Source organism: Carya illinoinensis, chromosome 1 (assembly GCF_018687715.1).
Source record: "Carya illinoinensis cultivar Pawnee chromosome 1, C.illinoinensisPawnee_v1, whole genome shotgun sequence".
NCBI lineage: Eukaryota > Viridiplantae > Streptophyta > Magnoliopsida > Fagales > Juglandaceae > Carya > Carya illinoinensis.
Window position 1 is genome coordinate 56046369 of NC_056752.1, and position 16826 is coordinate 56063194.

A 16826-nucleotide genomic window follows, 5' to 3' on the forward strand; every position below is an offset into this window, starting at 1 on the left:
GTTTCAGTTAGGAATTTGAATAAAATATTTCGATATCGATATTGTTTCGGTGTACTGTTTTGAGATTAATTATATATAAATATTTTTATATATATATATAAACTAATAATTAATAGAATAAAAACATATATATATATATATATATATATATATAAGTGTATATCATGTATATGTGTATATATATGGAAGAATTGAAAATTTATAAAATGAATATATGTTACAAATATCACAAACTTGAGTTGAGATATAAAAAAAAAGTATAAATAAATTATTAAAAATAATGATATTTAAAAAAAAGAATGAGGTAACACATTTTAAGTTATAAAAAAAATTAAAATTATACAACATTTTATATTTTGGAATTAATTAAATACAATTTAGATTTAAAATTTACAAAAATAATCATCTAAATATAAGAAAATTACAAAAATATCCAGAAATGGAATGGAGACCAAAACGGGAACAAAATAATCAGAATTTGAAGTGAAACAGAACAAGATGATAGTGTGTACCAGACATTACATCGAAATGATAAATTATGACAATTTCAGCTAGAATGGAACGAAAATCAAAACCTTAATTCTCAAACCATTTAATTTTTATTAATATAAAAAATAGTGCAACATCAGTTAGGCATCACTATCGATTCCTTCTATTGGTCTTTGTAGCAGCTTCATGAGTCATAATGAATGGTAAGTATATATCAAGCAAGGCCAACCCAAGGGTAACACTATTTAGGCAATTACCAAAAAAAAAATAACAACAAATTTTTTATATGGAATCATTTCTATTTATTTTTTATATATTCTATTGATATGATTGATTATATTAATTTTTTAAATAAAAAATAATTATTTTAATCAATTATATTAATAAAATATATATATAAAATTTATACATTCTATTGATATGATTAATTATATTATTTTTTTAAATAAAAAATAATTATTTTAATCAATTACATTAATAAAATATATAAAATATATACAAAACTGATTGTACTTGGTGAAATTCAAATAACAAATCTCCAATCTGTACTAGGCTTCAAAAATAAAAGTAAGAGGCTTTTATCTTATTTTAAAAAAAAAAAAAAAATGAATGTCTGAAGAGATAGGCACGACTGGCCCATAAAGGAGGTAAGATTTACGTGGGTACGGCGGCCCTTCACCCAAGCCGATTATCACCACCCACTTTTTTGTGACCCAAAAACATGCGGCTAGAGCCACATGGACCGTGAGCAAGATTGCATGCGCTCCACTCGACCACTACGTCATTTTACTTCTATTGACGATACTACCCATCCCATCCGCTGTCACCTTTCCCCGTAAACACCAATAGATGCCTGATGCTTACAGCATATTCCACATTCGAGGCTTTAATTGTAATTTCATTTCAACCGCGATCCAGCTATCATCGCCCAGCAAACTATCCAGATATCATCGCCAGCGAACTCTGCGAATTCCGATCATTTGTGAAAGATGGCCAGGAAGTTCTTTATCGGCGGAAACTGGAAATGCGTGAGTCTTCTCTCTTTGTTTGGTTGACGATAGAAAAATGAGTATGATAGAAAAAGAAATAGAGAGTGAAATTGAGTGCTGTAAGGTTGCAACTATCTGAATAGTTGATATTTTTGATCGGCTGGTTCGATCTTACTTTTTTCTCCGCTGTTAGCGAATAATTTATTTGTTCAATAGCTTTTTTTTATTTGTTTTTATCGGTCGAGCAGATTTTGGTATTATTTCGCTTGCCCATCTATTTAATTTGGTAAAAACAATGCACACATAAACAGAGGTAGTTTTGTGTTTCCTGTCTTGAATTGAACGTGATTGTGGATGCAGAACGGAACCACTGAGGAGGTGAAGAAGATAGTGGCCACACTAAATGAAGCCCAAGTGCCTCCACACGATGTCGTGGGTAGGCGAATGATTGGATTCTATTTGTTGTATCAGTATTGCTGTTTGGTGCTCATTTCTCCAGTATTACGGTTACTACGAGCGTCTGCATGATACATAATTTGCTATTATGGTTTTAGATTTTGCAGCATGAGTGAGAACATTATTTGCAATGAAACTTGAATATTGGCACTAATAAAGTTTCAGTTTTGGCCGTAATTTTTTTTTGTAATATATACTCTTTTTCACTTTGGCTTGTTAAAATTTTATTTATCATCGGGTGAAACTTTGTCGTGTTCCATGGAACAACTAATCTTTTAAGATTTCAGAAGTTCTCTCCTCCATATTATTTTAATCCAAATTCAGTGGAACGGTTAGATAATAAGAACTTAATCCGGCTGCGGTAATTATGATTTTCAAATATTTATTTTGACGAGTAATGTTATTGTTGTTGTTCTTAATTCTTGTTGTCATTTGCATGTGACAATTTTCCACTCTTATCCTCACTTCATTTGTAAAGTAACTACATTTCTTTGCTTCATTGCTTCGTTAATGCATTGAAAACACGTTCTTGCAGAGGTTGTGGTAAGCCCTCCATTTGTTTTTCTTCCATTGGTAAAAAGTTTGTTGAGGCCTGATTTCCATGTTGCGGCACAAAATTGTTGGGTCAAAAAAGGAGGTGCTTATACAGGGGAGGTCAGGTATGCTTTGATCTTGTAGTTCTTCTTCTTTTTTATCTTCTCGTGGTCCACGGGTTGTATTGTGAAATGTCTGGACTTTGTGATGCATTTTCGAGGTTTTTTTAGTTAAACATATAAGTTTTCTTTTTTTGAGATAATTGTTTAATGAATAATGTTTCTTAAAGGAATCTCGACTTTTTGCATTCAGTGGTTACTTAAAATGATGTAAATAATGTTGCGTAGGTTTAGTAATGTAATGGTTGTTCCCTGACTTCTCCATTTTAGCCTTTTGGCTCACGTGCTGGCAAAATTTCTATCATGGGCCATCTTTCATTATGATTTTTCGTTACTCAGACAATGTGTGTGCATTTCTTTGTTTGAAAACATTCAAAGTTGATTTAATATCCACATGCAGTGCAGAGATGCTCGTCAATTTGGGCATTCCTTGGGTTATTCTTGGTCATTCTGAGAGACGGCTTATATTAAACGAGTCAAATGAGGTAAGTTGGTTTCTAAAGACAATTAGGTGTGGTTTGGATACTGAGTTGAGATGAAATGAGTTGAAAGTTGAATAAAATATTGTTAGAATATTATTTTTTTAATATTATTATTGTTTTAAGATTTGAAAAAATTTGAATTGTTTATCATATTTTGTGTGGGAATTTGAAAAAATTGTAACGATGAGATGAAATAAGATGAGATGTTTTGTTGAAAGTTGAATAAAATATTGTTATAATATAATTTTTTAATATTAGTTTTGTTTTGAGACTTAAAAAAGTTGAATTGTTTATTATATTTTGTATAGGGATTTGAAAAATTTATAATGATGAGATGAGATGAAATGAGATGAGATAGTTTAGGTTTGGGTAAACAAACGGGGTATCCAAACAGGGCCTTACTTCTCAAGTTTTGGCCATGGCATTTGATTTTATCATTGGCTGCAACTTTATAAGTGCTCATTATTTTTACATTCATTAAGGTATCTTTAAAGTAATAATTACTATTCTCAATGGTTTATTTCAGTTTGTTGGAGATAAGGTCGCATATGCACTTGCACAAGGTTTGAAGGTGATTGCCTGTGTTGGAGAGACTCTCGAGCAGCGAGAATCTGGATCTACCGTGGATGTTGTTGCTGCACAAACTAAAGCAATTGCAGGTAAATAGGTCGATCTAAAGTAATTGCACAAACTGGAATGTGGCCTTAATGAGGCACTGCTTATTCTGTTCAGTTCAAAGTTTTATTTGTTTGCTCTGTCCTACAGGAATTTATTTCTCTATAAAGCAAGCTGTCTCACAAGTACTCTTATGTTTAGTAATCATGCTTTGATCATTTTTTTTTCTTTTTTATCTTTTTACTATAGTGCCTTAGTTTCTTTCTAAAGGTTCTTTGCTGTCGAAATAATATAGATAAAATAATGAGTGCAATACTGTTTTGTGAGGAAGTTCCAAATCTATTAACGCATGATTTTGCCTTTGCCTTGCTCCGTGTTTCGTGTATTCATTGAAAGCTATGTTGTATTAAAATTTACGTGCATTGTGCTAATCATGTTAATCATGCTCTGAGGATTACATTGATTCTTTATCATCATCATGTCTGGTGTTATTTGTCTTGCAGAACGAGTTTCAAACTGGGCCAGTGTTGTTTTGGCTTATGAACCTGTGTGGGCTATTGGTACTGGGAAGGTTGCTACTCCAGCCCAGGCTCAGGAAGTAAGGCTTTCATCTTATGAATTCACTAGTTTCATTTTTTTGTCAGTCTCACATTTAATTAAGAGGCGTTTCTATAATATACTGAAAGTAAATATGATGCTTTTGATAGGATAAATATGTTAGAAAAAGGTGCTCATTGGTTTCTAAATTTGGCTCTCTGTACATACTAAATGTAAAGGATTAACATTTGAGGGCATTGCGCTACCATAGTTGACTAACAATCATGAGATTCTTGGTCATATCTGTATGCAAAGTTTTAGTTATTTTGTTTGGTGGGTCTTGTTGCTTCAAGTTGCCTTCTTTTCTCAACCATTCAGTTTTTTGAAACAAGGTTTTTAACTATATGACAGGTACATTCTGAATTGAGGAAATGGCTTCACACAAATACCAGTCCTGAAGTTGCTGCAACAACCCGCATTATTTATGGAGGTCTCTTCCTTTAAGATATAAAATAAATAATAAAATTTATCTCTTCTCATCAGTTTAAACTGTTGAGATAAATGGTGATTTAACATGGTATCAAAGCAGAGGTCCTGAGTTCCAACCCTGATTTTACACTCTATCACATTTAATTAAATATTCCACATGTTGGGCGATCCATTGAGGAGAAGTCTGGCCCACACGTGAGGGGAGTGTTAAGATATAAAATAAATAATAAAATCTACATTTTTTCATCAACTTAAGCTGTTGGGATAAATGGTGGTTTAAAATTCCTTATCCTATCCCTCCTTGCACTTGATTTTGTCCTTTGTGTGGTTTAGTCATTTTCTCAATTAGAAGACAAGTCAAATGCATTGACTTATGAATTATGCGGCTGATTTTAGCTTTTTCCCATATAGGACATACTCAGCTTGTTCAAATTTGGGCTATGTTATATGACTGGAATGTGTTTGCCTATATATCAACTTGATTAACACCTGATTGAGCAACCTCCATATCTTTTTTCTTTATTTTTTTTTCTTTCCCCTTGATAAAGTGAAAAATATATATTTTGAGTTGACATGTAGCTTCCTTAAAAACTTGACTCTGTCTTGTAGGCGGACTTTTTGGTTTTCTCTGGACATCATAAATCAGAGAACAGAAATTATGTATTTTGTTATCAAAATCTTATGGAAGCCATTGATGCCCTCTATTCTCATCTCTCTCTATAGAAGGATTGCAAATGATTTAAGTTTAACTGAATTTTTGGGCAAGGTCTGTGATTGTTGGATATTGAAGGGCAATGAGTAGACATGTTTGCTTCATAGCCTGTTGAATAAGTCATTTCAGCACCACTAAATTTGGTTGACACTGAGATCCAGAAGGAAAGGGCAGCGTGAATCTGTGCCTCTGCCAACACTGCCATAAAGTTTTGGATTTTTTATTTTCTCATTCCTGGTCTTGTCAATGTTCTGCTTAGTGTAGGCTGGATCATGCTGTGTGTTTTCATTTTGTTTCATCAATAGCTGGGGATTGCACGCTAAATGGAATAATTTTTAAAGAAGTTCAGCATTTGTTCTTTCCATTTTGCTTTGTTGTTTCTTCAACATAATTGCATACCTGTTGCAGGTTCCGTGAATGGTGCAAACTGCAAGGAATTGGCTGCTCAGCCTGATGTTGATGGCTTTTTGGTTGGGGGAGCTTCTCTTAAGGTAATAGTGTTGTAACTGTTGTTGCTTTAGGTGTTTAGTCTTTTACAACTCTTATTTTTTTCACACCCTTATTTTTGTTTTCCATCTCTGCCTTCCCTACAGCCGGAGTTCATTGACATTATCAAGTCTGCCCAGGTTAAGAAAAGTGTCTAAGTTTTGTACTGGGTATGAGTAGGTGAGACCCTCTAGCTTTCGAATGGGGAGACATAAATCCATGTGATGAAATTTTAAAATTACTTTTTTTGAGAAATTTCTGTTTGTATCCAAATCAGCATCGGGGACTGGATAATATTTATGAATAAAGATGACTAACTGCTACCATCCTTAGTGCCTCTAACAAAGGCTGCCTGATATCCAGAAACTTCGATCTGTACATGTTTTTGCGTGTTTTGGCTACATGCTAGCGATTGAATCCTGGAGGAAGCGAGTGACTTGGTACAATGGTATCTAAAGTCTAGCCTACCATTTTATTTTCCCGTCCCTGAAGCTATAACAAAAGAACCGACTTTCATTAGAAACGTCATAATATATATGTTTGTTTGTAACTGTGTATACTTTTATGGTGAAGGTGGCCAACCAGAAATGGGCCCATATACCACGAACGACCTAACCTTAAGAACCAGTTGCCTGTCAATTTCTAGTCTGCCTTTTTCCTAGCTTGTAATTAGGTGTTCACTCTTGGATACTCTGTGTATTTACGCTATACCTTCTCGCTTGATTTTAATAAATTTCTTTTGATCTGTCATAAAAAAAGAAAAAAGAAAAAAATTTCTAGTCGGTCTTTACTAACCCATGGGTCATGGTCCTTGCAACCAGTGTATGGCTGTTAAAATTGCATCGATTGGCATCTGCGTGAGAGTGAACTTCCTAAATATTGCATCCCACCCAAATGTAAGATGTCTTTCGACTTGGTTTGAGATGTGTGTTGTAGATACCACCTGAACTGGTGGAGCATAACACGATCTCTGGCGGGCATGACTTTTGCTCTTTGCAATTAGTTTTGAAGGAAAGCTTCCTTTTGGAGTCGGACCTGCTGGTTTGGTTTTCTGGTTGTGGGTCGTTATTGAGATTACATGAGCATGGTCTTGCTCTCAATATTGGACATAATTTTTTTTTCCCCTTCAAACTGATTCTTTACTTTATGTCAATTGCACTGGAAAAGCATTTCCTCTGCCAGGATGGACTTGCCAGTTCAGTGACATGTAGCTTTAGGACTGCCTTGCGTCATGCCTTGCGCAATGACTTCTTTTTGGTCATTAATCCATTGCTCCTTCACTCACAGGACAACTTGCCGCGAAAGCTGGCTGTCTGTGTTTGATATTTTCTTTTTTAATTTCTTAAAAAATGCCTGTAGTTTGAAAACTCGGGAATTAGTCAATGTCTTTGTCACTGCTTTACCTGATCGACAGTCTGGGTCTGTAAAGCTGAGATTGATTTTACTTGAGGCTGGTTCTATGTTTCCTTATATCATATGATTGCTTTACTGAAACAGTCCTCAAGCTTATGGTCCCAGTTAGATTATTAATGAATGATGAGTTTGATCCTTGTCTTTTGAGGAGCTTCTGCGAAAGTATATTTGTCTACACGTTCATGGTGAATGATTGATCAACATGTGGGGGTTCTTTCTATTTAATTTATAGGGGATGCTGTCGTTCTAGATCCAATCCCTATACTAGATGTAGTAGGTGCACGAGAGTCAGGGAATACGTACCAAACAAAGTATACGTACTCGTGAATGAATCTTTTATTCACAAGTACAGAAAAATCTTTTCTTTCTTTCTATTTATTGGTCAACTCATAGTTTGGTGAGGGAAAATGGCATTTGCGTTGATTTCTTATATGTTTTCCAATTTCCACAAATACATGGACTATTCACATCTATGATACATTGACTGTTTAAAGAATGTCATTGATTCAAACAGCGGCCATTTCTTCAAAATCTTGCCCATAAAAAAAGAATAAAATTTTCTTGGTTCACTGAATAAGGACGCAATATAATATTGGTGGCAGAAAAAAAAGGCTTTGCTTAAAATACTTAAAAATACTAATAGCCTTTACGCCTCTGAATGGACATTTAAGCTGTATTTTTGCAAAATGGGACTCATCAGGTTGCCTGTACTTAAAGACATCAAACAAAAAATAATCATATTACCCAAATTGGCTTAATTTAAGAGAGTTCTTATGGTGATCAATCCAAGGTGGCTGAGAATCCTTGCAGTTATGCATTGCTGTCGTCTTTTGCATACAAAAAACAGCGAGCTAACAAGAAAAGGGATAGAGCTCCAACTCTCAATGCCAATTTCTCAACAACCCACCCCCCCCCCCCCCCCCCCCCCCCCCCCCCCCCAAACACCACTTGCAGATAAAGCAATCAAACTGTTGGCTAAAGTCAACCATTGCATGCTTGTCCTTCTCGTGGGTCTAACAAAAAGAACTTTCCAAGAACATGAACACGCACGTAAGTCCAGGATCTTCACAACTTTACTCAGCACATTGCTTTACCTCTTTTCTTGGTTCTTCTTTTTATTTTCCTGTTTTATTTCTATTTGTTTATTTTTTTTCTTCAGTTGCAGGTCATATATACAAGTGCCAGCTAAATCTCACGCAAAAGCATTTGCTTTCACACTTGAATACCTGTTTTGCTTCACGGGTTTGGTTGCTTTGACTTTTCGTGCTACATGTTTACACTCGATTTCTTTTCTTTCCGTCTTATTTTTTAATTATTATGAAGCAGTTGCATGCAATATGTATCGTGGAGAGGGAGGTGAGAGAGGATTGAAGCATTTTAACAGGCGATTCTCTATGCAAGTGATAGTAAAAGCTTTACTCTCTCTCACACTTGAATACTCGCCTTCACTTCAGGGGTTTGGTCGGCTTGACTTTCCCTGCTTCAAGTTGTTCACACTTGGCTTGCTATCCAACGCTGAAGCAGTTGCAGAGAGTCTAGAGTAGAGAAGAGATAGAGAGGAGTGAAGCTTTCGAATCCATGGGCTCCTGTTTTAGCGTTAGGATCAAAGCTGAGAGCCCTCTTCACAATGGTATCATTGCAGTTTCAATATTTCGCTTGTCTAATTCTTTCACCCTTTCTTGATGGGTCTTGGAGCTGCTAAGAAATTATGGCTTTTCATTGATTTTTCCATGATATGCTCTTTAACTTTTATTTATTGGTGAACCATGCAATTCAGCACCTCTACCTGCTCTCTTTCTGTTCTTTTGGATGGAATCTTGACTTGTTTTACTCTTGCTATGGCTGAACGTTGAGGCTATTTTGGGTTCTAAATCTGGGTCTATATAAACAATGACATACTGCTGAGCAATGAAAGGAATGCAAGAAAAGAAATTCTGAATCTTAATTCAAAATCTCTATGTAATTCGTTTGCTGTCCAACTACATATCTGGGCTTGATTCGGGTCAGATTACGACTTCTTGAAACGAGCCGGTGAATAGATCTAGAGATATGAACTTTCTGTGATCTTTTCCATGGTTCTATGAGCAACCAACTGAGTCTAAGCTTTTGTATCGTGTCAATTTGAAGATTTATTTATTTTTTTCGGTTTGAAGTTTATGAGAAGAGTTCTCGTTTATATGTTAGAATTGGTATATTTACTCGTTACATGGCATGGACCCGTGTAGATGTGAACTCCACGTATGGAAACAAAGAAGGGAACGATTTGAGTTGTACAAGCAGCAAGGCTTCACCTATCTCAGTGCCTACAACTCCTCGGACAGAGGGTGAGATCTTGCAGTCTTCCAATTTGAGAAGCTTCTCCTTTAATGAACTCAAAACAGCCACCAGGAACTTTCGTCCTGATAGTGTGTTGGGTGAGGGCGGTTTTGGTTGTGTTTTCAAAGGATGGATCGATGAGCGTTTATTTACAGCTGCCAAGCCTGGGACTGGTATGGTTATTGCCGTGAAGAGGCTTAACCAAGAAGGTTTCCAGGGTCACCATGAATGGTTGGTGAGTTTAATTTCTACCCTTCTCTGGCTTCTGCGCATTTCTTGACACCTCTTTGAGCTTGAAGCCAATTACCTCAGAAACTAATGTGCATTGGCTTGTAATGGTCTGAATACTTTAAAAGGGATTGATTGAACTTGTCAATAATTCTAGTAAATTTATCCGAAAATCCTCAATCATTCTTGCTCTAGGTTGTTTTTGCAAACAGGTGGTATTGCACACTTATCTTCAGGATTCACATTGATTAATTTCGTGGAGGTTCTTTAAATATAGGCAGAAATAAATTACCTGGGGCAGCTGCATCATCCAAATCTAGTGAAATTGGTTGGTTACTGCTTGGAAGATGACCACCGGCTTCTGGTGTATGAATTTATGGCCCGGGGCAGCTTGGAGAATCATTTATTTAGGAGTGAGTAATTTATATATCCTTCTGCATTATTTACTTCTTGGATTTTAAATGTACTCCATTGGTTAGGATCTTAAACATACCTGTTAACATCATAATCAAGAATCTTAAGCATCTTGGAATAGGGTCTTCTTATGTTCAGCCACTTTCTTGGAGCCATCGCATGAAGATCGCACTGGGTGCTGCTAAGGGCATTGCGTTTCTTCACAGTGACAAAGTGCAAGTGATCTATCGAGATGTCAAATCTTCTAACATCCTGCTAGACAGTGTACGTTAAACCTGTTCAAATTGTTAAAATTTTATGGCTTCTGGAGGATTTTAGTTGAACATGCTCTTACCCATTTATTCATTGTAAATGGCAGAACTATAATGTGAAACTGTCGGATTTTGGGTTGGCCAAGGATGGTCCAACGGGCGACAAAAGCCATGTCTCTACAAGGGTTATGGGGACCTATGGGTATGCAGCTCCTGAGTATATGGCCACAGGTACCTTAAAATTTACAGCATATATCAGTTTCACCTGTAGTTTAAAAGCCTGAACTATTTGCCATAAGGTTTACCTGTTGTCCTCCAATATCATTGCCAGAAACAATGACTTCATCACTAGTTTCTTTTTTCCTGGTCGTAAATACCATCTGCAAAATTTTGTAACCCACCATTGAACGTGCAACTGTATTTGTTTATTTTTATACATGCTTCTAATGCCAAACCTTGAAACAGGAAAGTAAAGAACTTGTCTTTTCAAGGAACTTGTCCATTTTAGTTGGTTAGAACCTGTGGCAATTTAAGAAGATGTACCGGCAAGTATTCTCCCCGGTTGCTCACTTTTACTCTGTTTATAGCCTTGTAAAGTCAATTCCTCCATCAATCCAACTCCACAAACCTCTCTTTCTCGCTCTTCACCACGTGTTTGTAATTTTTGGGTTTCCAAACTTGGCCTTTAATATGGTACCTGCAGAATGGATTATAGAGCCCTTGATGAATGCCGCAGTTTACCAAACACTTTTCTGTATTGGGATCTGATACTATGTTCATCCTCTTCTTATGAAGGTCATTTAACTATCAGAAGTGACGTATACAGTTTTGGGGTTGTTCTCCTAGAAATATTATCTGGCAAACGAGCAATGGACAAGAACAGGCCAGGTAGAGAACAAAATCTAGTTAATTGGGCCAAGCCTTGCCTTACCAGCAAACGAAAAGTTTTCGAAGTGTTTGATGCTCGTATCCAAGGCCAGTACTCCTTGTCTGCAGCACTGAAAGCAGCCAACCTTGCAAATCAATGCTTATCAGTAGAACCCAAGTTCAGGCCAAACATGGTTGAGGTGGTCAGAATATTGGAGCAACTTCATGATTCGAATGACGTTGGATGCTCTCAAAATGAACACCAACGAATTTCTACTCGAAAATCAACAGGCAACGGTCCCAAACATCGCAGGATGAGTGCCGATGGAGCTTGCAATGAGAAGGCTGCTAAATATCCCAGACCATCTACTTCTAGCCTTGATATATGAAACAAGTAAAAGGCATTCAGCACATGTATTTTTTTTATATTTATTCACTCCCAAAGAGGTAAAAAAGAAGAAGCAAGAATAAACGGATGGTTGATTGGATGAACATCATATCTTGTGGTCGGCGTATGTATTACCGCTATTGACTTTTGTACAGTTTTTGTTTTGTTAATGATTTCAAAAAATCGTGTTAACTTTAATACTTCATACCTCTACTCCCTTTTTCCTCCTCTTTTTTATTTTTGCTCCAGCAAATGATATTATGACCAAATTGGAGAATGACTAAATGCTTCGTACTGACGAAGGAAAAAAAAATATATGCTTTTTTTTTTTAATTATTCTGTTGAAAGAACATACTCAGAATTGTGATTTGGCCTTTGATTTTTCACAGCAATTAATCATCCGTTCAAAGAAACATATTGGCATTTTCTTCTGCAATCGAGAACCTTTCCCAGGATATTCTCACACACAGAGAGAGAGAGAGAGAGAGAGAGAGAGAACCTTTCCCAGGTTTGTCTTCTAGCTTCGTTCTGTAACTTCTGTTTTCTCGAAGCCCAAATAACTCTGACTGAGGCCCAAATCATACTAATAGAAGGCCTCGGCCCAATATCCATCCGACCGTTATCAGTGCCCTTGGGAAAGCGGTCCCGCTCCAAACTTCCAAGAGGCCATATGGCCCATATGATGGTAGTCGTCCCAAGGCCCAAACAAACTAAACGACAACGAATTATATAGAGGCTGTTATCGACTCTTCAACCTGAAAAATTTTTAAGGTTTGAGTAGAAAAATCCCACTCTCGTAATATAGTCCGTACTCCTCCGCCTTCATTCCCCAAACGGAGCACAGAGAAATGATTGCCAGTTCAATGGCGGTTATCCAGCACATGTGTTCCGCTCCCCTCTCACGTGTCATGCTCCCTCGCTCCCTTGTCTTTTCAAGCTCCCGCGGCCTCTCTATTCTCTCCGCTGCACGGGCTTCCCATGCCGTCTCGCAGCAGGTGCTCCTCGGCATGTCTGAACATGAGCTCCAACAGCTCGCCCTCGAATTCGGTCAGGTAAATAAACGAAAAAAAGAAGAAGCCTTTCTCTCTGTTTGTTTGCCTAGAAAGTGGAAGAAATTGAGTAATATGTGATGTCGTGGTTATTTTTTAAAGTTCAGATTTTCCAAAATATATTTCGAAATTGCGGGCGTACTTTGTATTCGTAGTTTTTTTATTTGGGAATGATATTTTGTAGCAAAGCTATAGAGGAAAGCAACTGCATCATCTTATTTACAAGAGAAAGGTCAAAGAAATTGAAGATTTCAGTCAATGTGAGACATGCTGTCCTTCCCTTTCTTGCCACATTTTTTTTACTGTTACAATCTTCCATTAAATAATTGGGCGACTTATATATGTTGTGTTTCCTCTACTATTATTATAATATATTGTAGTACCTCAAGCATTCAGGAATGATCTTCAAGAAGCTGGATGGAAGATTGGGCGGTCGCCCATTTATCACACTGTCACTGCAGCTGATGGGACTGTTAAGGTGAAAGGCGATAATTAAATTGAAATCTTTTCTTATTCCAACTGTGTTATGATAATTCATTTTTTGGAGTGGATTATGTAAGTGTGGGGTTTCTGTTGGAATGAATTATTGGTCGGCTATTCCAATGATGCTAGAGTTCTATTGTTCATATTAATTTTAGAGGAGGTTTGTATACTTCGATGGGATGCCACCGTTTCAATTATTATCATGAAATCTTGATAGCCAAGTGCATCTATGGATATGATGAGTGGAAATATTTATTCCCATTTTGATTTAAAAACATTCCATTATAGAGTTTTTCTATGGACCGTGCAGCTATTGATTAAGTTGGAGGACAACAGACTGATTGAAACCGTTGGCATACCAGTTGAAGATGATAAAGGTTTAATGCGCCTTACAGCATGCGTATCATCACAGGTGATTTTCTGATCTGTGAATCTGCCTGTGGCAAAATTCCCTCACCTTTTTAATGAGATTCTGATTCTAGCTTCATTTTTTCCTTGTTGTTTGGATATTCAGGTAGGCTGCCCACTGCGCTGCTCTTTTTGTGCCACTGGGAAAGGGGGGTTTTCAAGGAACCTTAAGAGGCATGAAATCATTGAGCAGGTTCGTCTTGATGTCCTTTCCATGTTCACTATGTGGCAAAGCATCTTTAATATTTTATGATATGCACAATTCTGGAAACAAAATTTCTAAGGTGGGATTGAGGTTCATCAATTGTTTTTCATTGGTAGGATTTAGGTACATCAATAACTTTGGAAACATAAAAAAAAAAAAACTGTTATTGTTATGATATGCTTAAAACGTAAATGTATTCAAGCAAGCTTGAGTTTCTTTGGCATGGCCAAATGGTTTGTATATACGTTTGTTTGCATAGGTATTAGCTATTGAGGAGCTCTTCAAGAATAGGGTGACAAATGTGGTGTTCATGGGAATGGGCGAGCCAATGTTGAATCTGGACTCGGTACTTGAGGCACATCGGTGCTTAAATAAGGTATGTTTGCAACTGTTTCACATACCTTATTTGCAACTGTTTGCTTCAATACAATACTCATCTATGACAACTCTTTGGAAGTTGTTTAACTTTTTTTTTCTTTTAATTTAACTTACTTAGAGTTGACTCCTAGAAATTCCCATTTACATAAACTCTTTGCAATTTATTATAACTCCATTTTGTTTTGGTGGGTCTTTCCTGTTTTGAAGGATGTGCAAATTGGGCAAAGAATGATCACAATATCCACTGTGGGGGTTCCAAACACAATTAGAAAGCTGGCTTCTTACAAACTTCAGTCAACATTGGCTGTCAGGTATGCTGTTTATAATAAGAAATTTTTAGTGGATAGTTCTGCTTACCATTTGATGATGTTGTTTACTTGTGAGTAATCATCTGTTTTTGTTGAAGCACACATTTTTAATTGATAAATTGACTAAAGATTAGTATCTTACTCCTGCTGTATGCTATAGCTGTTCACCCCCTTTTTACTATTTGAGAATACATTTGTTCTGCTCTCCACTTTACATATTTGGTTCAAGGCCTTGAGGGGCTTTATATGAGCAGTCATACTAATTGTGTGTGTGTGTGAGAGAGAGACTGAATGAGTGAAAGAGAGAGACACCCAGTATGGATAAGCAAATCTGCCTGAAATTTTACTAAGATCAGGAATTTGAGTGGCATTGGGTTTGGTTTGGGTCCAGTAACAGGAACTGGACCTGTTGGATGTGAGACATGTATCCCATAATAGGACATGAGGGACACGTGTCCCATAAGCAACCCTGCATTTCAGCCGTTGAATAAATTTTACCCCAGCAGATGCTGATGCAAAATGGTGAATTTTGCCTACCAATTAAGCCCTAGAGTATTTGACCAATATCTAGAGTGTTGATTTCAAATCAGCTGGCGTAGTATCGTCCTCCTCATTTGGCCCATTTCTGCAACAATCTATGGGGTCTACTTTAGGTCTGTTCTTTAACTTATATGGGCTTAGGAAGAAGCTCATTGTTCGTGAACACTTTTATAATGTCAATATCTTTTCTGATTATAGAATTGTAACTTCATTATCGTGTTTTCTTGCCTCAGTTTACATGCCCCTAACCAGAAACTTAGGGAAGCAATTGTGCCAAGTGCGAAATCCTACCCTCTGGATGCAATCATGAAAGATTGCAGGGACTACTTCCTTGATACCAGTCGACGGGTTTCCTTTGAGTATGCACTCTTAGGTACTGATGTTTCAATGTTTTTTTATTCGTTGTCTAGTCCCTCCCTGTTCATACTTGTAAAAATCTATATTAAGTCAATAACAGTGTTCTAAATATTATTATTACTTATGGCAGCCGGAGTCAATGATAAAACAGAGCACGCAGTAGAACTTGCACAACTTCTCCATGAGTGGGGGCGTGGTTATCATGTAAACCTGATACCTTTCAATCCAATAGAAGGCTCTGAGTATCAGCGGCCACACAGGAAAGCTGTATGTTGAACACATGCTATTATGCACACGTTTTCAGCATGCATATGCCTCAATACCTCATTGTTTGAATCATTTTGCACCATTATATGTAGATGCATGGTTCTTATATCATTTGGCAGGTGGCGGCATTTGCAGCTGCTTTGGAATCACGTAAAATAACTGGCAGCGTGAGGCAAACAAGGGGCCTAGATGCTAGCGCTGCTTGTGGTCAGCTGAGAAACAAATTCCAGAAGAGTCCTTTGCTCACTGAATCTGAAAACTTGCAATCTCAAGCAGATGTTACAGTTGCATGTTGATGTTGATATATGCTTCCATCTTCTCTTTCCTTGATCCGTTTGAAGCGCGACTAAAATAGGTGCATTGTGCTTGACAACAAGGCAGCTGGGATTATTCCCCTTTTTAACTGTGACCATTCTCTCTCCTAGTTGCCGGAGAAATAGAAATTTTGTTATGAATCAAGTCAGAAATGAAGTTCTTTTTATACACATTGTCCATTGATGAGATGTTAGAATAGAAGTGTATATGAACGGTGTACTATGCTGAACTGCTGGATTGTGGATGGCCCGCAAAGTCACGAGCAAGTTGACTCCTTTCTTCGTACAATCTATATCCTGTATTTGATTATTAGGCTAGTTCGTCTAGATGTAAATTGCATCCATAGAGACTGCAATGATGCTCCACTTCTTTCTGACCTGCCGACGGCCATTTCACGAACAACTGTTACCTGACTCTATGAAAATTGCCATTTGTTGTCTTTAAATTTCATGACATAGGTTCTGGCTTCTTTTCTATAATGCATCATTTAGGTTCTGGCTTCTTTTGTATAATGCATCATTTTCTTGGTTGAGTAAAAGTTTCTTGTGAAAGAACTTTGTATCACCTGGGTATTTGAGAGCATTGTTTTAGACGTCGAGTATACTGGTTGAAACTCGTAACACTCAGAAGGGCGTCCGGGAAGGTGGGCGTTTTTCACTTCACGCATTTTCTTGCCCAACTAGTCCAAATAGAACTACTTCTAATGCTATTGGGAAAAACAAAAAGTTCAA

The 16826-nt window shown here is 36.9% G+C and overlaps 3 protein-coding genes across 9 annotated transcripts; all 3 read left to right on the forward strand.

Annotated features, from left to right (window-relative positions):
- Positions 1-1353: 1353 nt before the first annotated feature.
- Positions 1354-6234, forward strand: LOC122291061 (triosephosphate isomerase, cytosolic). Its single transcript, XM_043098714.1, has 9 exons — positions 1354-1517; positions 1839-1914; positions 2470-2593; positions 2988-3072; positions 3596-3728; positions 4188-4282; positions 4633-4711; positions 5831-5913; positions 6016-6234. Exons 1-9 carry the CDS (start codon positions 1479-1481, stop codon positions 6064-6066), a joined length of 765 nt encoding a protein of 254 aa, XP_042954648.1. The 5' UTR covers positions 1354-1478; the 3' UTR covers positions 6067-6234.
- A 145-nt stretch (positions 6235-6379) lies between these two features.
- On the forward strand, positions 6380-11985 carry LOC122291026 (probable serine/threonine-protein kinase PBL10). 6 transcript variants are annotated; one of them, XM_043098691.1, is made up of 8 exons: positions 6380-8371; positions 8481-8563; positions 8648-8951; positions 9547-9872; positions 10143-10278; positions 10401-10543; positions 10638-10761; positions 11326-11985. In XM_043098691.1, exons 3-8 carry the CDS (start codon positions 8900-8902, stop codon positions 11784-11786), a joined length of 1242 nt encoding a protein of 413 aa, XP_042954625.1. In that variant the 5' UTR covers positions 6380-8371; positions 8481-8563; positions 8648-8899; the 3' UTR covers positions 11787-11985. The 6 variants fall into 6 exon arrangements, with proteins under 6 accessions (XP_042954625.1, XP_042954629.1, XP_042954616.1 ...); XM_043098695.1 differs by having other exon boundaries at positions 8487-8563; XM_043098682.1 differs by having other exon boundaries at positions 6380-8563.
- Positions 11986-12435: 450 nt separating this feature from the next.
- On the forward strand, positions 12436-16569 carry LOC122291015 (probable dual-specificity RNA methyltransferase RlmN). 2 transcript variants are annotated; one of them, XM_043098673.1, is made up of 10 exons: positions 12436-12837; positions 13019-13094; positions 13215-13312; positions 13628-13729; positions 13832-13918; positions 14190-14306; positions 14516-14619; positions 15390-15529; positions 15644-15780; positions 15916-16084. In XM_043098673.1, the coding sequence occupies exons 1-10, from the start codon at positions 12634-12636 to the stop codon at positions 15937-15939; spliced, it is 1089 nt and encodes a 362-aa protein (XP_042954607.1). In that variant the 5' UTR covers positions 12436-12633; the 3' UTR covers positions 15940-16084. The 2 variants fall into 2 exon arrangements, with proteins under 2 accessions (XP_042954607.1, XP_042954605.1); XM_043098671.1 differs by having other exon boundaries at positions 12455-12837; positions 15900-16569.
- Positions 16570-16826: the final 257 nt, after the last annotated feature.

Bases quoted from the DNA above. Each gene is read 5' to 3' on its own strand.
- LOC122291026 (XM_043098682.1), top strand. From the start codon at position 8,900: ATGGGCTCCTGTTTTAGCGTTAGGATCAAAGCTGAGAGCCCTCTTCAC. The intron at 8,952-9,546 runs GTATCATTGCAG...GGACCCGTGTAG, and splicing joins TGAGAGCCCTCTTCACAATG to ATGTGAACTCCACGTATGGA. The intron at 9,873-10,142 runs GTGAGTTTAATT...CTTTAAATATAG, and splicing joins AGGGTCACCATGAATGGTTG to GCAGAAATAAATTACCTGGG.
- LOC122291061 (XM_043098714.1), top strand. From the start codon at position 1,479: ATGGCCAGGAAGTTCTTTATCGGCGGAAACTGGAAATGC. The intron at 2,594-2,987 runs GTATGCTTTGAT...ATCCACATGCAG, and splicing joins GCTTATACAGGGGAGGTCAG to TGCAGAGATGCTCGTCAATT. The intron at 4,283-4,632 runs GTAAGGCTTTCA...ACTATATGACAG, and splicing joins CTCCAGCCCAGGCTCAGGAA to GTACATTCTGAATTGAGGAA.
- LOC122291015 (XM_043098671.1), top strand. From the start codon at position 12,634: ATGATTGCCAGTTCAATGGCGGTTATCCAGCACATGTGTTCCGCTCCC. The intron at 13,730-13,831 runs GTGATTTTCTGA...TTGGATATTCAG, and splicing joins CAGCATGCGTATCATCACAG to GTAGGCTGCCCACTGCGCTG. The intron at 13,919-14,189 runs GTTCGTCTTGAT...TTGTTTGCATAG, and splicing joins GGCATGAAATCATTGAGCAG to GTATTAGCTATTGAGGAGCT.